The sequence below is a fragment of the Sus scrofa genome, chromosome 2 (assembly GCF_054392235.1).
Source record: "Sus scrofa isolate SSC_HxYL_T2T_F1_AM1 chromosome 2, Sscrofa_HxYL_maternal_Yorkshire_Landrace_v2.0, whole genome shotgun sequence".
In the NCBI taxonomy this organism is placed as follows: domain Eukaryota; kingdom Metazoa; phylum Chordata; class Mammalia; order Artiodactyla; family Suidae; genus Sus; species Sus scrofa.
The window spans coordinates 97,419,316-97,441,061 of NC_139384.1; the positions used below are offsets into that span (position 1 = coordinate 97,419,316).

At 35.2% G+C, this 21,746-nt stretch overlaps 1 protein-coding gene across 5 annotated transcripts in view; it reads right to left on the reverse strand.

Annotated features, from left to right (window-relative positions):
• Positions 1-21,746, reverse strand: part of AP3B1 (adaptor related protein complex 3 subunit beta 1) — a 267,807-nt gene that overhangs the window by 78,515 nt on the left and 167,546 nt on the right. For 2 of the 5 annotated variants that reach the window (XR_014834747.1, XR_014834745.1), the window contains exons 17-21: positions 21,532-21,662; positions 15,823-15,928; positions 14,050-14,209; positions 10,584-10,731; positions 73-413 (exon numbers count right to left, since the gene is read on the reverse strand). Coding sequence is in view for 2 of the 5 variants with exons in the window: in XM_021076471.2 (XP_020932130.2) it covers positions 341-413; positions 10,584-10,731; positions 14,050-14,209; positions 15,823-15,928; positions 21,532-21,662 (618 nt within the window). In the remaining 3 variants the exon portion in view is untranslated. 5 annotated transcript variants of the gene reach the window in all.

A 21,746-nucleotide genomic window follows, 5' to 3' on the forward strand; every position in this document is an offset into this window, starting at 1 on the left:
GCTGTGGCTGTGGTGTAGGCCGGAAGCTACTGCTCTGATTCAACCCCTAGCCTGGGGACGTCCAAACGCCACAGGCATGGCCCTAAAAAAAAAAGTTAAAATGCATTTGGTGCACTTTTATTTGCTCAATTATATTTATTCAGGTGATACAAAATTGATAACACTGAATGAAAGGAAAAAAATACTAACAGAACTCATTTAAAATTTTTTATTGCCTTTTCACCTATAAACCTTTCATAATAGATACTGATTTATTTTGAGACATGTAACTGAAGGTACTATAAAAAGGAAAAATACTACTATTAAGCATAGAAGGAAAAATTTAAATTTTAATACTTACAATCATCTAGATCTAGAAGTGAAACATCTTTGGTAAGAGGATTTCCATCTTGCTTTGGTTTTTTCCCTTTCTCCTGTAAAATAAGAAATATTTCCTTTTATTGTACATGTTATTTAAAAATCCATGAAGTAGTCTTTATCATTTCAAAACATTTTTTTCTTTTGCTTTGCCTTCCAAAAGAAATAATTAAATTAAGCTTCCATGTTTATGCGAAATTTTTTTGAAGCAAAATTTTTACTTCAGTTGGCATACAGTATTTCTTCTCCACCATGCAAACCGCTATTTTAAATTATTTTTAATTTAGAGATTATAAAGGACCTTCAGGAGAAAATTTAAAAGTAAATATTTATTTTACAATCTGACAACTTTCTGCAAACATAAAAATCTAATACGGCGCTCTGTGGTAGAAAGTGTACAATACAAACATTCCCCCACATAATTTTATTTTTTGTTTTTTTCATCTTTTAAATCCTTTCTTCCTTTTTTTTTTTAAGGGCTGCACTTGCAGCTATGGAACTTCCCAGGCTAGGGATCAAATCGGAGCTGCAGCTGCTAGCCTCCACCACAGCCACAGCAACACTGGATCCGAGAGGCATCTGTGATCTACACCACAATTCATAGTAAGGCTGATCCTTAAGCCACTGGGTGAGGCTGGACGTGGAAACCACATCCTCATGGATACCAGTCAGGTTCTTAACCCATTCAGACACAATGCGAACTACCCACCAAATAATTTTTAAACAAGTTGATTTAAGAAAAAGAAATGCTTGGGTAAATACACTTAGCTCTGAAATTGTCAACAGACTTGTGATAGATTAGCCTTGTGGAGAGAGAGTTTGTGACAGGCATTGTATTAAGTACTTTACATTTCAACACTGGGTTGCATTAGACTTCTTTTGCCAAAGGTAGTCACTAAAACCTATAAATAACATTTTCAGGCTCTTGCTCTTTAGGGTTGAAAAGAATCCATTTACTTTCTTTCCTACTTTCCTTTGGTGAGAATAAATATTTCAAACACATGTGCATATAATTAGGATTTCTTCCACCTCAGATTTGCTTATCCAGGATACTATATTTTTGACCTACGGACTAGATCTCTAAACTGAGGTACTCACAGTTTGGTTAGATTCAGAAAAGATGTGTGATATGAAAAAATTTAAAAAAAGAATAAAAGAATAAATAAGGTTCAGTACTGAGTAGTAGTATAAACAATTAAAGACCAACAAGGATTAAGGGTGTTATAGATGTATATGGGTCATGGTTACTTCTTTATGATCAATCCTTTTTTTACGCCGAACCTTAATTTAAAGGCCAAAACTTATGTTTGTGCCAAAGTACTTCTGTTCATGCATTCATTCTGTATATATGTATGGAACTCTTAGCAGGTAGAGGACTCTAAGTAATGGAAGTAACACAGTCAGACAGATAACTTGTAATCTACCAAAGGAGTTTACAATTACAACTGATTGTTAATGTGAATTATTAAAATATTTTTGATTTCTCTAACTATAGAAAGGTACCACTAAAGCAAAAGATACATTAGCATCATTTAAAGTCCATATGGTGTTAGAGCTCTTACAACAGTACACATACATGGACAAGATAAATAATACGTCAGGTAACATTTTAAAATGATTTTAAGTCCTGCTTGTTTTTTCTCTTACGCCAATACTCAGAAAACGTATTTTTAAGGATTGTACATCAATACACACTAAAACACTAAGAATATCTGCATTGATTTTCTTCCTCAAAATAATTATTTCTGCCACCGAAAGCTCCAAATCATCTAGATGGGTTTTAATTTTTGTTTTTTTAAAAACTAAACAAATAACACATGCCCCTCTCTCCATACCTGAAATAAATAACAATTTCCAGGACTGGGGAAAAGAATAAAAGAAATGTTAGTTTTGAAGCTGAAATGTAAAAGCTGCAAGTAAAAAAAACACATTCAGAATGAATATGCCATCTCAACTAGAGTATCATTCCTGTGAAGAAAGAACATATCTCAAAAGGAGCTTATCACCATGCGACTTATCAAAATGCTATGCTGAGCACAATGGGTGTAGCTTCCTATAAGCTACAATGGTGCATGACTGCCTTTATGGAACTGTAACCTCCCCACCTGAAAAATTAGAAACCTATCAAATCAAGACAAAGTTAAAGCAGGAGGCAAGTCTATATACCTTATTTTCTACTTCACAGCTAAGCGTGTGTAACAATATCTATTAAATACACATCAGGCACATACAACACAGGACAGAGCTGCATGTGAAACTGGCATAATCTCTTATGAGAAGCCTAAAACAAAAAGAAAAAAGGCTCTCAAAAAGACAGAATTTCATTGACTTTCTAAGTACAGCAAATAACCAGTGACTGAAATATAACATTAGCAATAGATAATGGTCATTTCTACTGAACTGAAAAAGCCTTGCATTCTGAATCAAGACAATAAAAAGCCTCGTGATGTGTTTGGCATTCCTCTCTTATATTATATTTCATTCTTCATTTAAAAAAATCCACACTAAGTTCAAAACATTTTCATACTTAAACTATCTACTATAAAAATAAAAATCTGAATTCTAAACAAAGAAGTTAAGAGCCCTATTCCATCAAACATTTCTCCATTTGCAATTCATCTTGGTAATAGAGACAGAACCTGGGTAAATGCATATAGGACTTGAGGCAGGAGATTTTTCTTGCTCAATGCATAATTCATGTGCTCCGCCTGCAAAGTGTGTAAAATGAGAATTTCACACCGCAGCATGAGCCATGGAGCTGCAGAGAAAAGGCAGATGAAATCATATTTTACTGTGTGAATTTTATTTCTTACCCTCCCAATATTTATACAAAACCATCATTGACAAACCAAACACATTGACAGATCACCCACTGTTTCCATTGTGTTAGTACTTGAGAAGAGATCAGGCAGAAAGATAGACAATTTGTTTTTGTATATTTTTTTTAAATAGAGGATTAGGTTTTTAACAGCTGAGTGACTATATTAGACTTTTATAAGGACAACAGTAACTGATCTTAAAATCTCACTACAAAAATACCTAGTTATCAATTCACCATCCTCAAATCTCCATTTTGTTTCTATGGTACTCGACTATATACCTCAACACACCAACATTTTCAGAATGAAATACAAAGTCACGGGGTTAACAAACTGATTTTTATTTAATATATTTCATTTCAAATAGTAAACAAAAGATCCTGGAAATACTTCTTAAGGTTCAAATAATAATAAAAAAATGTACTAATATATCTTACACAGATTTAAAAAATCTGTTATGCATGTTCATCTTCATCCTGATTTTAAAAAAGCAATAGAAAAAAGAACTGACACAACAAGCATCAAACATGCTTCCTAAGAGGAAACCATTATAAAGAGGTTTAAAATTTAAAACTATAAAACAGGATAAACAGTAGGTAAAGTTTGTCAAAGTCATACCATGCTTTGAAATTCAAGGCTTATTTCTAGCCTCACAGGGCAAGGTATTTGCATGAAATATTTTCAGTTAGAATTACCAACCAAAGACAATTTAATGACACTCTTGCCTTCCAGTTATCTAACAAATTTGATTTAAAAAAACATGAGGCTCACACTTCGGACTGTGCTTTAAAACAAAAGCACATGGCCAGTAAATTGAGACTTCTACGTAAGTTAAAAAGAAGTCTAAACTGTTAAACAAATCTTCTCTATTAGATTATCCCTATTTCAATAAGAAACCTTGCTTAAAAAGGCATTCACTTCGATTTAAAGATCTCAGTTGAAGTGAAATGATATTTCTGTTCTGGAGAACTTAAAATATGAACTAAACTGGGAAAGGCAGAAATTGAAAGAGGCAAGGCTTTGAATTCTCAGAGTAAAAACCAATATTCTACAATCTTCACAGAAGTTATGTAATTGCAACAATAATAAATACTAGGGAAAATGCAGCCTAAACTTGTTTCCTACTTCACAAATAGGGCAGAAAACGAATCAGAAAATAGTTCCTTTCACTCTTATCTACAATCTATTCACACCACATCCCATATTTATTTCATACCTAAGAATCTTTCATATGGTACACCTTTTATTGAGGTTATCTTGACATTTACTGACCTTTGGACACCAGTCACAAGGCCAGTGACCAGTCCAAAGACCAGGTGAGGAAGACTGAATTAGTTGCTTTGCATCTCTCAAAAAGGGATTAGTGAAGTGAGATTCCTATAACCTGTGATAACGATCACCAACAAAAGCATCTCAAACCTTGGTAGGTATCCATGGTAGTATTTTTCTCAAAGCTAGTATGCATATTAATCTTAATTTTGATTCAAATATGGGAATGCTATTAGTACAAGTATGTTAAATACATTCATTTTTCATTGATAAGGTTTTGTGTGTGTGTGTGTGTGTGTGTGTGTGTGTGTGCTATGCCTGCGGTATACAAAAGTTCCTAGGCCAGGGATCAAACCCATGCCACAGCTGTAACAAGAGCCATAGCAGTGACAATGCCGATCCTTAACTCACTGAAACATAGGGAAGTCCTCATTGATAAGATTATGCTTTATGACATTTATATAATTAAAATGCTCTTAATATAGAAAACATAAAATTATAATCATGACTTGAAATTTTTATTGTTTTAACTACAGATTAAATCTTCAGCAGTGGGTAAACACACACTAAAGATATAATCAGAACTGTTGTATCAGTTAAGGTGTGAATAGTGGGACTAATAAGGTGACAGTGGAAATAACTACAGTAAGTAGGCACACTTTAACTTACTGGCTGGTAATAAGAACATGGAATTCTAGGTTAGATAAAGAAAAAAATGTTTCCTAAACACTGTAAAGTATGTGAAAGCACTGAGAATACAGAACTATTAAAACTCATTTTGTTACAGTTATTACCCAGGAGAAAATAATTATTTCATAAAAAGAATTAGGCTCAAATTAAAATATTTATTAAATTTGGTTCAGAAAAGAACATCTATAAATAAAAATATGCTTGCCCCTCAAAGTAACTGCACCTGAAGAACAAGATAATTTTCTTTGGTCATTAATGATAATATGTGACTTCAAACCAGCATACCTCCCAATGAGTAACACAAACAAACATACATGACAACAGAATGTTTGACTAGTTTTGTGTCTTATGGATACGCTCGGGTATGGTGCTGATTGGCAAACACTTTAGGAACATAAACAGCTCAACAGTGCTTCTCACGACTGTCCCTACACCATTCATGGGAGTAATACCCTTAGTCAATAAAATTCTTCAATTCATGCAGTCATTCTCAAGTAGAAGCAGAGGGACTACCCTTGAAGGGTCACTTTCTTCTCAGCTTATATTTTCTGTAATAAGAAAAACGATGCAAAAGGAAGAAGAAAGGCACAGAAACAGAAAAGCACATAGCATTTTACAAGAACCACAAAGAGTCTATTGGGATGAGAACACAAAGGGAGTTAAGACTGGAAAAGTGGGTTTTGACATGCTAGACTGAGAAGTTTACTGAACTCAAATGACCATGGGGCACCATTAATAGGTAACGCTGACATTAATCTGGCAGCCCTATGGAAGGACTGGAGGTGGGGAAGTGTCTGAGGATGACCAAAGGCAAGGTAATGAAGAGCTGATCTACAATGGTGGTGGTAGGATAAGAAGAAACAGATATGAGAAATAATACACAGAGACTCTAAGACTCGGCAATTGTGTAAACATATAGGATGAGGGAGGAGTCAAAGCCAATTATGGGGCTACAAATCTGGGAGAATAAAAAGCATGTTGGTGTCAAATGGTAGCGCCTGTCTTCTGGCTACGTTAGGTTTGAGAAACCAGTAGCTCCTGAGAGATCTAAGAATTTGGTTTGAACTTGGAAAGAAAAGTTAGTGTTTCAGTTCCTGCTATGACATAGCAGGCTAAGGATTTGGCGTTGCTGCAGCTGCGGCCTGGATTTGATCCCTGGCCTGGGAACTTCCATATGCCATGGCCAGGAAAAAAAAAAAAAGAGTTTTAGGGATTTAGTTAGAAGTATTATTTTAGAAGTAATTCACGGAGTTCCCATCGTGGCGCAGTGGTTAACGAGTCCAACTAGGAACCATGAGGTTGCGGGTTCGGTCCCTGCCGTTGCTCAGTGGGTTAACGATCTGGCGTTGCTGTGAGCTGTGGTGTAGGTTGCAGACGCAGTTCGGATCCTGCATTGCTGTGGCTCTGGCGTAGGCTGGTGGCTATGGCTCTGATTAGACCCCTAGCCTGGGAACCTCCATATGCCGTGGGAGTGGCCCTAGGAAAGGCAAAAAAAAGACAAAAAAAAAAAAAAAAAAAAAAGAAAAGAAAAAGTAATTCACATAAATGTTTTAGCAGATGCTAAAAAGTTAATGAGTCTCATAATAGGAAAATGTACAGGAAAAAAGAACTAAAATAAATTAATTCATATCAATTAATATTTTTGAAAAGAATGTGTACTAAGACTAACTCTGGGCAATGTTCATCCTCAGGTGTCATAAGCGAGTAAAAAGTAAAGCAATCAAAAGATTACAGGGCCAGAGAAGTTAAAAAAAAAAAAAGAATGTAGGGAGTTTTAAGTAGCAGGGGAATAGTCATATAAAAAGAGAAGGATAAACTAAGAGAAGATCAATGGGTTTGGAGAAAGATCATGGCCAACTTTTCAGAGAGCAGTATCTGTAGGAGGTGATAGGAGCAGAAACCAATTTAAAAGGGATTAATGCCGTGGGAGCGGCCCAAGAAATAGCAACAACAACAACAACAAAGACAAAAAGACCAAAAAAAAAAAAAAAAAAAGAAAGAAAAAAGGGATTAAGAAATAACTGGGCTAAGAGATAAGTTCCTGGAGAATACCCAGTCTTCTGTTCTCTGCATTCCTCCCACCCTCCTTTTTTTAAAATTTTTTAAATTTTTTTTTATTTTTGGCCACCACTCGGGCATACCAAGCTCCCAGGCCAGGGATCAGATCTGATCTGCAGTTGCATCCCCAGCTGGATCCTTCAGCCCCTGCTGGCCAGGGATTAAACCTGAGTCCCAGGGCTCCTAAGACGCCACTGAACCTGTTGCGCCACAGCGGGAGCTCCTAGACGATTTTTCTAAACTCTCCCTCTGACACATCCTCTGTTTCTCTATTCTACTCCCTTCCCCTTCTCTCTTTAAATGCTAGGAAAGACTTGAGTGCTTTGGCTGGTGGAGGACGGATCAGTGAAAAATGAGATTGAAGGTGCAGAAGATGCAGATGATTACCAACGAAACATGGCCAAAGGAAAAAGGACTTATTCTCAACTAAGTGGATAAGGATGGTTTACTCAGAGCTATAGTCAAAGAACAGGAAACAGTGTGTATCAGAGAGCACAGAGGTAGGAGCAGCTCAGAGTGAATGGCTGCCTGGTCTTCTGCACAAAGTGGATGAGATCACAGGCTGCAGCTAAGGGGTCACACCTGAATGTTAATTCCTATCCTGAATGATACAAAAACAGTGAAAAATGCAAGAGACTTAAGAATTACAAAAGAAATTCAATTCTTTTTAGCACTGGTGTTCTACAACTCTAATACTCTTGGTCTCTCAGGGAATTAATATTCAAGTTAAAAAATGTTAATACTGCTGTTTGATATTTTATACAGTGCTTTATACTGATCTCTGATATTTGATATTTTAATAACAGCACATGAAAGAAGAAGAGTAGGTATTAGCATTTCTACTTTACAGATGAGGAAACTGAAGCATAAAGCTATCTTCCAACAAGAAGAACACTACACCTGATTCATAGGACCACCATAAAATGAACTGTTTTCAAAACCATATATTCAAGGTACCCCCAAGCCCCCATTTTCATGCTCAATATCCCCAAAATACAGTGTCCAAATGAAAGAAAAGAAAGAGCAAAAGTATAGATTTAGTTGGGCTCCAGATTTAAGGCATATGAATTTTCAGCACTAATATACTGTCATGCTAAATTAAGGTAAAGCAGCCACCATCTGCCTTCATTACTCATAATTTAAAGCAGAAGCCACAACACTTGGTGCAGAAGGACTTTTCAACAATTATAGAGTTGCCCATTATTAGAAAATTGGTACACTTGTAAATGCACGGTATACTTCAAATCCTTGAAGAAATAGAAAAAAATAGCTATAGTGGTTCCAAGGTGGAAAATATTCCAACTAATAAATTAAAACAAATACTCCTATCTGCCTGTTACAAACAGGAAAAGCATTATAACATACAGAAAATAAGCTATTAAGCAAAACACATCGACATAAAACTATCATCAATGTGAGTAAAACCTGACTTTCTCAAGAAGCTCACTGCAACACTTTGAAATTTTTTACTGATGTTCTACAATAAAATATTTTCAACCATTAAGATATTCAATCTTATCACTGAAAGTCACAAAGAAGAAACAAACTGAATCTCTGACCTGGGGCACCCCTGTGGCATTTTAACTGGCTCCTAATGCTCTGCTTCTAATACCACACAGGCACAAAAGTGTACAATTTTTCAATTTTTACAAAACTTCTTAAGAAAACTCACTTTAATTTCAACCACTTGACATTCTTTAATTTGTCTGCTGTTTAAAAAATAACTTGATCCCCTTGCTGTACAGTGGGAAAATAAAAAAAAAATAAATTAATTAAAAAAAAAAGTTGGATTGATTTGCAAAAAATAAAATAAAATAAAAAAACACTGATATTTTATTCCAGGTTGTACCTACTCTCAACTTCTAAAGCTCTTTTATTTTAAATAACATCTTAAGGTTTCTATAATTTAATGTAAGTAGGAAGCAAGAGGATGTCAAACTCGCTGTGTGATAAGTTTTTACAAGAAGCCAGATTAGTAAGCCAAAAATTGTCTTGGGATTTTACATGAATTTTTGAAAAATAAAAATCTTAGATTATATACTTACTGTATATAGACAAAAGTTTTAAATATAAATTCAGGTTAAAATAGGTTTTACTATATGTGGAGTTCCCATCGTGGTGCAGCAGAAACAAATCTGACTAGGAACCATGAGGTTGTGGGTTCAATCCCTGGCCTTGCTCAATGGGTTAAGTATCCGGCATTGCCGTGAGCTGTGGTGTAGGTCGCAGACGCAGCTCAGATCTGGCATTGCTGTGGCTGTGGTGTAGGCTGGCAGCTGTAGCTCCGACTGGACCCCTAGCCTGGGAACCTATATATGCCCCTGGAGTGGCCCTGAAAAGACAAAAGACAAGAAAATAAATAAATAAAATAAAATAGGTTTTACTATATGTAAGAATATTTGATATAAGGTAATCAAGATAATATTTAAATACGCTTACTCTTGTTAAAAAAATGTCTCTCCTCAATAAATCTCTGGATGGGGGAGGCAACTATTACATTGATGAATTCATTTTCATATTTGGCTACTCAGATGACTTATTCGTGTTACTAGAGTAAATGAAAAAAAATGGTGGCTTAAAAAGAAATTGAATTCAATAAAAGGCAATGTGTGACCATATTTTCAACATATGGAATAGCATATTTATGTAAGAAACTACTCCACTTGAGACCTAGCATCACCATGATCCATTTAGAAGAAGGGAATAACAAAGGTCAGAAAGATATGTGTTAGGTCTGAATTTTGAATTAAAAACTACATTTTTCCAATGCATGGTTTTATTTTTTCTGCTAAGTAAACACAAGTTTTAGTGTTACAAATATTATATAAAAAAGCATTATCATTCTATTACAAAAGGAGTTCTTGCGTTTGTTTTAAAAATACATAGCGAATGCATTTTTATTGACTATAAGAATGTACACCCTTTAACTAAACCTTTAAAAAAACTCTATTATCCAAAGTGCCTAATATTTTTTAAAAAGCATGTTAGTCTCAATTTCTTATGATGCATGTACATTTATATTCCTTTGCCTAATTTCTGTCACATCCTTTACATCCCCTTTGGTAAAAGCCTTTCTTGTCACATCCTGGCCTTGAACAAAAATGCTGTACTCATAACACAGAAGCCTCTAATTTTGGTTGGAAAGGGTGAGGTTAAAGAAAGTTTGTAATTTCTCTGCAGAGCTGTGCCAAGTGATAATCTAGAAAAAAAAAATCACAGGTGTAGATAAATAAAGACGATGTTTATTTCAGTTGTCAGTGATGATGTTAAAATCATGTTCTGGTTTCTCGATTTTCAACAAAACACAAATTTTCAGAAACATTTACTCTTAATTAGGAAAAGGCTATGACAATATTTATTTTCAGTTATACCGAATGTATAGTCTCTTACCTTAGTAACTTTTCTTGATTCAGATTCACTTTCAGATACTGATTCTGATTCAGAACCTGAAGAACTGCCTTCTATTGAACTAGATTCAGCATCGGAGGAATCTGAAGTTTTAGAGTTTTCATTTTCCTTATCCACATCTTCAGAATCTCTATGCAGAATAATATTTTAAAATGTTGAATTCTTACATAATCAAGTTTAAGCAGTTTGAAAAATCAAATGACAAGTGCTACCATTTGTCCATTTGCCTATGAGTCAAAATCCTTACTAGAGAAGTATATTTCACCAAGGACCATTTTTTAGTGCAAAAAAGACAATAAAAGTGGTTTTAAAATTCCAGAACATATTAATGAAATAATAAAAAAGGTAGTATTACCAATCAGCTATGATAAAAAAATTAAGAAAAAGAAAAAAAATTGAAAAATAATAAAGGTAGTATAACCTATAACCAAATACATTAGAACCTATTCAAAATCCATTATACCACACCACGCATACTTCAAACGCAAAAGGTCTTAAAGTAATACTAAATGATATCATAAATAGAGTAATAATTAAATGTTTGATTTACCAGGGGTACACATTAGGTGCAAAAATTAATTCAAAGATATTTAGGCTGATTTTAAAACACTGTCTCAAAATACTAGGTGTTCATTAATAAATTTAAATATACATCTATTTTGCTAAAGTAGACTTACATTTTATAGATTCTTTTCTGTCCAAGAAAATTATTTACATGTTTCCAAATGTGACCCTTAAACACATTAATGAGAAAATGTTAACCAGTTCAAAAAAGAATTCTTCTAATGTACTAAGTCTTACTAAAAATGTAAGATAATCAAATATAAACTTTTAAAATACCAAATAATCTAACCTAAGTGCTGTTGCTATTCATTCATTTGTTCACTCACTCCCTCATTTAACAAATATTTACTGACTGCCCAGCATGCATTGGCACCATGTTAGGTGCTAAGGATGACAATGGTTAGTAAGATAGAGAGGATCTCTGTGTACCTCTCTTAAAGAGTCTACAGTCCAATGGAGAAGACCAGCAGTGATAATAAAGTACAGTAAGTAATAAACAAACCTGAGCAAGATTGGGAATGCTTCTAGAGGAAGAGACACCTGCACTGAAAAGGAACAGTAAAGTAGGCAGAAAGGGAGTAGTTCTCCAAGGGGAAAAGATAAAATGTAAGGCAGCCAAAAGGTCTTTTCTCAGGGGAAGAGAGATACCTTGAAGTCTTTTATTTTCTCAAAATCGAAAGCCTAGTTTTCTTTACTATATGTGTATGTATGTGTTGTTTTAAGAAGCCGCTTTATGGAGTTCCCTTGTGGTACAGCGAGTTGAGGATCTGGCTCTGTCACCGCAGCAGCCTGGGTCACTGCTGTGGCTCAGGTTTGGTTCCTGCCCCAGGAACTTCTGTGTGCTACAGGCACAGCAAAAAAACAAAACAAAACACAGCACAGCACTTTTTTTTTTTTTTAAATCTATCTTGTGCCAGGCACTGTTAGGCACTTCCTAAGTCATTATCCAATTCAGATGATTCAACATATTCTTACTGGATGCATTATTATCCTATAATATTCAGGAAAGTTAAGTAACTTGCTCAAGAGCACACAGCCAGGAGAGGCAGAATTGGAATCTGGACTCAAGTCTGTCTTACTCTAAAGATCATATTTTCTCCACTACGCTATACTTTCTCCTTTAAAATGAAAATACTCTAGGGTATTAAATTCAAATTTAGTCATAATTATGATTACTAAAGGGTGGTTCTAAAAATATTTAAAGCTCCTTAGCTTTAAAAATTATCATACGGTTATACTGGCAAAGCATTAAAAAAAAATTCTAAGAGACAGGCAGAAAAACACAGCGGGGTCAGGGGGAGAGTGGTGAGGCAAGGGAAGAATCGATATTTCCTTGAATTGATTTTTGTGGAGGAAATATGATTGCTGTTTATTAAAAATGGAGTCATGGTAACATCTCAGAGCACATGTAATTATATTTGATGACTAAAAAGTACATTGTTGTTTTTTCCCCCTAGCAAAGAATGGCAATTTACTATCCTCCATGTAGTGGTTAAAACATGTGCTTGAAAATATAAGGTTTAGAATGTATCTGAGATCCCCTTCGGCATAAAAAACAATTCTTTAAAATCCAAACATGGGTAAAAAGAAAAGCCTCTTTCTGAAGAAAATGTAATGAAACTAATATAATTAATGATTATAAACTTCTAGCATAATATGCTCTTGCTGCGGGAACAGATATGTAGTGCACTGAACAAAATTTTCCCTTGCTAAGAAATAAGACACTTTTTAAAAACTACATAATCATAGACACTCTGATATTAAACCAGAAACACAGAACTTCTCTCGAGGAAAAAGTTTATTACAAACCAAGTAACTCCCCTGTTGCAACAAGTGAGTGAAATCTGAATATATTTAACGTCTAGCTTTTAAGATAAGATTTTAAAGGTAAAAGTGTTATTTTGTTATGCATCATTCAATCTTGATGGGTAATTACTGTTTACCTTACTGCTTAGAGTTTCAGATGTTAATCTAATGAAAAGAATTTACTGGTAACTAGCTTTTTAACTTTGCAATGATGAAAAGCCTGTATTAATTTAACCTACAGATTTCATTTGTTCTGAACAGGAAAAACAATATAAATCACTTTTAAAATCATTAAATCCTGACTTAAATTAATAAAGTCATAATTAGGGCATTATGCTGTGTTTGTTATGGAAGTGGCAGGGCGAGCTGCTTTAATTACTGTCTGTAATAAAAGGAGCAGAGAGCGTACTGCGCCCCAATCAGTGCTGTCAGCCACGACTGAGCTGGGCTGCAAGCTCATCAAGTGAGCGGGCACAGGCTCCCGGGGAAAGGGCCATCGTGTCTGCAGAGGCCACTCACTGACAGCAGCGAGGAAAACAGACTCAGACAATCCAAGGTATTAGCCCCAATTACTCAAAATTTTAATGACACTTTAATACTTGATAATGTTGTTGATAATGGGAGATCTTAAAAAGCGCTAACGCTTAAATATCTTATGACCGTCTTCCTTCACAGCCCCTGACTCTAATATTTGAATCATAATCTTTTTAATATAACATTATTTAGAAAAATCAATTGTCTTAGTTACATAATGGCAAAGTGTTGAAGGATTTAATTTTAGTCCTCAGCAAAATTGCTTCAAAAGGTAATTAAGTGTTTCATACCGACTGCTTGATCACTTAACTCAGCGTTCCAAGGTTACACCAATTTTCAAAATGTAACCCCAAGATGTGTTCAAGTTCAAAATGAAAACTGAGCATTTCAAGTAGGAAAATAATGTGAATTAGTATTTTAAATTAATATTACGAGAGTTAAAATCTATTTGGGAAAAAATACACACTGTTTTCTCACTCAGTGTTAGCCTGGGGGAAAATACCACAGAATATTTTGGAAGGAAATCCTGAACAGAATGAATCACCTTTTTCCTTTGGTTCTGGAGCTCTTCTGGCCTGCTCTTTTGTTTTCTGCTTCTGACTCACTTCCACTCTCACTCTGGTGCTCACTGGAGTCCTCACTGCTGTCCTCACTGCTGTCTCCTTCCTCGTCTTGTTCTCCACTTTCACTTCCAGATTCACTCTCTGAAAAAAAAATCACCAGACACTCTATGATTTATAGCCATTTAATTATACATAAGGACACAACTAAGTGTCAGCATTCATCACAAATGAAACTGGATGCTGAATTTTAGTTGAGGGAACCCCACTTGTTAACATTTTCCGTTTCCGCCCTCGGGCACCCCGCAGCAGGCTGAGCACCGAGGGAGGCACTAGACACAGATGGCACTCTGAGACCAAGTAGAGACAGAGAGGCAAAGAAAAGATGAGCCATGTAAACCAAATCTGAGAGTATCTTGCTTTTCAAACCCTTAGCTATGGCAAAAACTTTTTTTTTTTTTTTTTAAGGCATGATTGTAAGGATGATAGAAGGATAAAGAAATAATATTCAACTCCCCTCCTTATAATGGGAAATTTTATTGAGAGAAACAGAAGGAACTGATGAATCTCCTCAGGAACAAATTTTGAGAGGGAAATGAACCATTCAAATCATCTTCAAAAACTTCTAAATTCAAAGGCAAGAAAGGAAAATCACTAATTAAAAAGCTACAACTTATTTTAGCTAGTATAAGGAGTTTTCGAGGTCCAAGAAATGATAAAGTTACATTAAGGAGCTATAGAGTTAAATGTTTTATGTATGAATTATGGTATCCTAGGGCTCTTTACAGAAGAGATACAGATAGACATTTATGTATATTTTAAACATGAAGCATAGTTTTTTACTAGTTGAAATGATTACAGGCGCAGAATCACATCCTAGATAGGACAAATTCTTATCCCTCCCCATGAACTATCTGATGAAGTGTCCTCAGGCAGGAATATAACCTCCAGTTAAAATACTGTTCTAATACATTGGAAATAATATCTTCTTTATGAGGACTAACTACGAGTGTCTATATTCTTTTGGAATAGCTTACAGTGGTGAAAAGTATGAGTTCTCAGGTTGGAATGTCCAAGTTGAGATTCTGACCCTGCCACGTCCCAAGTGGTAAGACTGAACAAGAACCTCTATACAGGTTCATGTAGAAGAGTATAAAATGGATAAGAAACAGATTGCTCAAGGTATAAAATAAACTTTGCATCTTATAAAATAAAGTTAATTTTAAAGGTCTCACTAAAGGCTTCTCAAATATAAAATTACTTTTTTTTTTTGGCTTTCTAGGGCTGTACCCTCGGCATATGGAGGTTCTCAGGCTATGGGTCTAATCTGAGCTACAGCTGCTGGCCTACGCCACAACCACAGCAACGCTAGATCCTTAACCCATTGAGCAAGGCCAAGGATTGAATCTACAACCTCATGGTTCCTAGTCGATTTGTTTCCGCTGCGCCACAACTCCAAAATTATGGTTTCTCAATATGTTAATGAATATCAGAGGGAGTGGGTTAGAATTCAGAAAGCATGAGTTCCTATTTCAACTCTTTTATTAGTTCTATGTCCAAGAGGTAAGATCAAAGGAAAAGGGGGTTAGAAATTATTTGAAAATGAAACAATGATATGTAAATGAAATGAATTAAAATAGTACAAGTTTTATTTAAACCTGCTTGTTGAATACTCTGTTCTAGGCCTAACTGTTTTACAGGAGGCACAGTATATAAACTACAGTGAACAATATTTCTCAATGAATTATAAACCCCACCACTGTCACTGCTGCTCTCTGAAGAATCCTCTTCTTCAGATTCAGAGTAAAATTTCTTATCAGGTTTCTCTTTCTTTGCTTTTCCTGCTGGGGTCCATTCTTTTGCCTGATCAAAAAAAAAAAAAAAAAAAAAAGTAAAAATGTAAATATCAATGAATTCTCATTAAGGAATTCAGTCTTTAGGAAAACTTAAATCATTCAGAATACTCTCAACCTAGAAGAAAGTATAAGGCCTCAAAAGAGAAGGCAACTGTGAAAAGTCCTGGCACTGAGGCTGATTTATCCCTAAATACAGGAACACAGCCTATTATGTCAGATGAACAACCTTATTTTACATACGATTTTAAACACTTTTGTGGTTGTTGGTCTACAGAAGACAAACTAACATTAAGATAATTTAGAAGAGACGGGGGCCATCAGAGGAGACACAGTAAGAGCAGTAAGAAATGAAAGTTCACAGCTTGATACCAAGGTAAAAGAAAGAAAAAAAAAAAAAAAAAAAAAAAAAGAAAGAAAACATTTAGTATAGGCAATAAATAGCCCTTACTATCTCAACAGCCTAAACTCTAGGATAATCCTTGACTTCTCTCTTTCTCTCATATCTTAAATACCTAATCCATCAAGAAGGCCTTTAGCCTCCTTGGTCAGAGCCATCGCTCACTCCTGGACCAGAGGAGTCTCCACCTGCCTATCTTTGGTCTATTACCATTCCCCATCCCCCACTCCAAGTTAGCTCAACACAGAGGCTAGAATGATTTCATTAAAACCTAATTCCAATCAAGCCCCTCTTTGTTAGAAACACTGCAAAGACTCCTTTTTCACTCAGAAAAAAATGAAGTCCTTAAGATAGTTCGTTTGGGCCTACCCGATGCCCTAACCGACTGGGGCCTCCCCCGGTGCCTCTGGGTTCTCCTGGCTGCTGCTCCCCTGCCTGTTCACTTCACTCCAGCCACTCCCTACAGTTTGCTTGAACCCCTCAGTCATGCTCCCGTCTCAAGGCCTCTCCCCCAAGCTGTTCCAGCTTTCAACATGTCCCCTGGATGACAGAATGGCTCAGTCTCTCACTTCCTTCAAGTCTCTGTACAAATGTCATCTCAGGGAGAACCACTCTACTGAAAACTCCAACATTCCATGCCTGGCACTACTGACCTTACTTTTTGCTCTAATTTCACACCCCCCTCTTTGGTCACAGTACTTACTACTTTCTAATGTACTATATAATTTATGTACTTATTTTTATTGTCAATCTATCCCTGCTAGCATGTCAGCTTCTGGAAAGCAGAGATGCTTCAAGATTTTGTACAGTGATAGATCTTGAATGTGTCTGGCACAATAATTATTAGTTGAGTGGTAGCCTCTTAAAAACTTTAATATAGCATATTAAAGTAAAATAAAATAAATTATTTTCATAAGCATGACCTTGATTCATTAAGAAAAAAAGTAAAACCATGCATCATACACCCTCTCTTTTTGTGTTTTTTGTTTGTTTGTTTTTGGCTGCTGCACCCATGGCATGTGGAAGTTCTGGGGCCAAGGAACATGCAACAGCAGCAACCTGAGCCATAGCAGTGACAATGCCAGATGCTTAACCTGCTGAGCCACCAGGGAACCCTCTTTTAAAGGGCAAGGAAATGCATATTTTTTAAAAGGTCAAGAAGGTTAAAACTATTTATCACACTTTTGAGTTTCCACTATGTGTCAGGCTGCAAGAGTAACATTTTGTTGTAAAGAAGCTTACAGCAGGACAGAGGTTCTTATTTAAGAAGGGTTCTCAGCACAGACACATATCAGAATCACCTAAGAATATTTTTTAAATTATAAATACCAACAATGAAAATACTACTAAGAAAAATAATGCCTTGGATTCACTTCCTAAGATTCTGATTTAATTGGTCTGCTGCAGGGCTGATACAGGTTTGTTTTGTTTAAAGATCTCTATATAATTATAATGTACAGCTTGGTTTGAAAACCACTGATTTAGAGGGCTTATGGGCCTAAAATACGTTGCTTAAAAAGATAAGCTTCAGTAACCTGGAAAATTATTATGTGGATAATAACAGAAAAATGAGTAAAAACTCCCCACATATATTTGAATAAGATACTTACATAAGATCAGCAGTACTGCTTTCTTTATTTATATATACACACACATATATATGTATATATATATGTGTGTGTGTGTGTATATATATATATATATATATTTAAAATACTCTGTCCTCCAAATATGAGTAAAGATACTATAAACAAACTTCTATATTTAGTAAACAGTGACATTCATATTTTTCTTAAATCCAAACGATTTTTCTGAAGGCTAGTAAAAAGTGTGTCAGGTCAATTCACGGGGAAAAAATTACTTAATTAGACCATGGCTTTCAGGGTAAGACTAAGTCAACAAATAAGGAATATCAGGTTCCTATTCTCAAAGGGGCATATGATTTTGACACAGCCATGCACTCTCTACTCATGGAATTTTAGGTTTTAAAGGGCAAAGGCTAATAATAACAATATTTTAATTTTTGTTAGGATCTTTTATGATTATGATAACTGTATCAAATTCCGGGCAAAAGTAGTAAGAGGGAAAGAGAGGAGGAAAAGAATAGCAAGGCAATAATCTAAAAGTTCCTATGAAGGATAAAATGTTGGTAATAGGGTGTGTTTATAATCAATTAGTCTTTGTACGCCAAAGACAGTCTTCCTGTGACTGGGGAGAAAAGGATTTTCTAGAACTAAGGAAAAAACAGAAACAAAAATACCCAAAACCTTACTGGTGTCATTGTAGGTGTGTGTGTGTGTTTCATATCTGATATTCTGGAAATGGTAGTGTGTGTAAGACAAAGTGTCTTCTACTGGCAATGTGAGGAGGTTCCCTGTTGTTCTGATTAAAATACCAGATTAACTAAAGCTAGGCCATTATTCTTACGAAGTTGTATTTCACAGTAACAAGATGTGACCCTATGAGATCCCATAATAGTAAAACTAGGATAACACACATATCACGTGCATGAAATACACTGATAGGACTTTGGTGGGGGAGGTGAAGTGAGAGGCAACAAAGACTATATGAATACTCCTTTCTGCAGTGCTATAGCTTCATTTGATAACAAAACTAGGAACATTATTTTTATATTTAGTTGAGTCTCAGTATAATTTTAAGTCAATACGTCCAGAGACCAACAGATTGAAACTGTCTTCTGCATGGCATCAATGGATAGTGACAGTTTTTGCCGACCAAGTTCCATCAGTTATAATTATCCTCCATAATAAGTCACCAATTATTAATTCCCACAATGTAGTCAGCAAAATGAAAAAGAAATCAATTTGTCTCTGTTGAACTGGACGGGTGAAATGAACATAAGAAAATAGGTTATTTAAGTACTGTCCCTATAAGGTAGTAAATGCTTAGATGAGCACATGAAAATGGAAGAAGCCAGTCAACCAACCAATCTCTCAGCCAATATAAGGATACTATTGAAACCAAATTAAATTGCATGGCACTGCTATCAATTTCTGAGAAGATAAACTATTTTTATTTTACTTTTTCTAGTGAATTAGGGTGGCAAGGAGGAGGTAAAGGGTGGAAGTGGGGGAGAAGATAAAAGGATGGTTCTATTTGGGCCGAAACATTATGTTCTCAATAATGAAAAAGGACAGAACAATAAACACAAAAAACAGGCATAATAAGAAATTAGCAGAGGGATATTTGTGAAAGAATCATAACAAAGAATATTCTCTTTGTATTCTAGCATCTGATCAATGAAATTCCACAAATAAGCCAATCTTTCTGAAGAATACTTAATAGAAAAACGTAGAGTGAAAAACTCCCAAACTTAGTAGCAAGGAGGAACACGCAATTCCTTTCAATAAGTTTTATATTTTAAAAAATCACCTTGGAGTTCCCGTCATGGCTCAGTGGTTAACTAATCCGACTAGGAACCATGAGGTTGCGGGTTCCATCCCTGGCATTGCTCAGTGGGTTGAGGATCCGGCGTTGCTGTGAGCTGTGGTGTAGGTTGCAGATGAGGCCCAGATCTGGTGTTGCTGTGGCTGCGGTGTAGGCTGGCAGCTACAGCTCAAATTAGACCCCTAGCCTGGGAACCTCTATATGCCACGGGAGCAGCCCAAGAAATGGCAAACAGACCAAAAGGAAAAAAAAATCGTCTATAAATAGAGATAATTTGTCACAACGTGAAAACAGTGGTGCAAGTACTAAGGATAGTACACATCTGTGAACAAGCTCAAGCTTCCTCTCCTCATGTAAGTTACATGATATGCATGAGTAATGGACTCAGACAGATCTGGGCTGGAATTCCAGTTCCATCCCTTACTAGCTACTTGAATGTAGATAATTAGGTTCTCTGAACCTTTGTTTCATCATCTGCAAAATGGGAATAACAATAACCATCACTTATAATAATCATGAGGTTTAAGCAAGATAATACTTATAAAACATTATCAAAGTACACTGCCAGAGTTTACTGAATGAGCCATTATTGGTTACTGCTTCTGGCCAGGCTCCAAAGCCAGGTAAGTTTGAGTAGTTAAGAGAAACATAATTCTCACACTACTGTATATAAAACAGATAACTAACAAGGACTTACTCTAGAGCTTACTCTTCTGTAACAACTTATACTGGAAAAAGGAATGGGTATGCGTATTAAGTATCGCTAATTCACTTTGCTGTAAACCTGAAGCAAATATAACACTGTAAATCAATTATACCCCAATAAAGTTTTTTAAAAAATTAAAAAGGAGAAGCGTATTTCTCAGAAGAATCAAACTACATGGATATGCTCATCATAGAAATTCTTCCATTTAAAGTAATAAAGATTTTCTTCCACTGCATATGGAAAAGCTAATAGGCAAGAAGATTAACTGACTTTCCCATAGGAATCACTGATAGAGACTGTTTATCTGAATCCTAGTTCAATATGTGTTCTACCGGAGAGCATTCATAGTGTAATACCTAGTTGTTCTTTTTTTTTTTAAATTAATTCTACTTAAAGTATTTGGATATATTTCACATAACCAATTTCTAAAGACAATCAAAAGACCCTTTATTTTTCTTATTTATATAAAAAAGACAGTATTAGGAAAGAACATTAATTCTTTTATTTTAGTGGCCAACATGTTTTAAAGATCCAAGAAAAGAGTATTTATAGAGAGAGCTTTTTTTTTTTTATTGTGAAAGCAAAACATTATTCATTTTAATTGTGATCTTATGTAAGGACATTTTTGGTACATGATGAGCCCTATTTACGTTTAGGCTTGACGTGAAACAGGTTCATCAGAAAATCCAGAACATTTTGTATGGTTTTTCTGGAGGAGATAGCAAAAATGATGCACAAAATATTGACAGGAAGCTTACAAATCTCTAAACTAAGTAGGAAAAGCTCAATCCAATGAAACTAAATACCTTAGAAATTGAATCTACACAGCTACAAATGCAATACCACAAATGTGGGTAGCACTGATGCAGAGAATTCAATTCTCTATTTCCTTGAAGAAAAGGAACAGTACGTGTATAATGACATAGGAATACTGCAATATTTAGTTCCCATAGCAGCAAGATACATCTAACACATTACATTTAGAAATACCAGAACAATTTTCAATTTTCAACCCCCCAAAAAAGCTTTCATATAAAACAATAGTTATTCTAGAATCTCCCACAGCTTGACAAAATTAATTTCAGAAAGGTCAACTTACCAACTCTATTACTTCTACATTTCGAACTGATGGGTCAGGCGCCACCTCTGGCCAATTAGATAATTCCAGGTACCCAGTAGCTTTAGTGTTGAGAGTATGAGATAAAGTGCCAAGCTGGAAATGATCCCTATCTATTAAAATAGAGGAAAATATAAAATAAACAATATGAACTGTATATAACAGAGAATAGTCCTAATCAGAGCTCAAGGTAATTG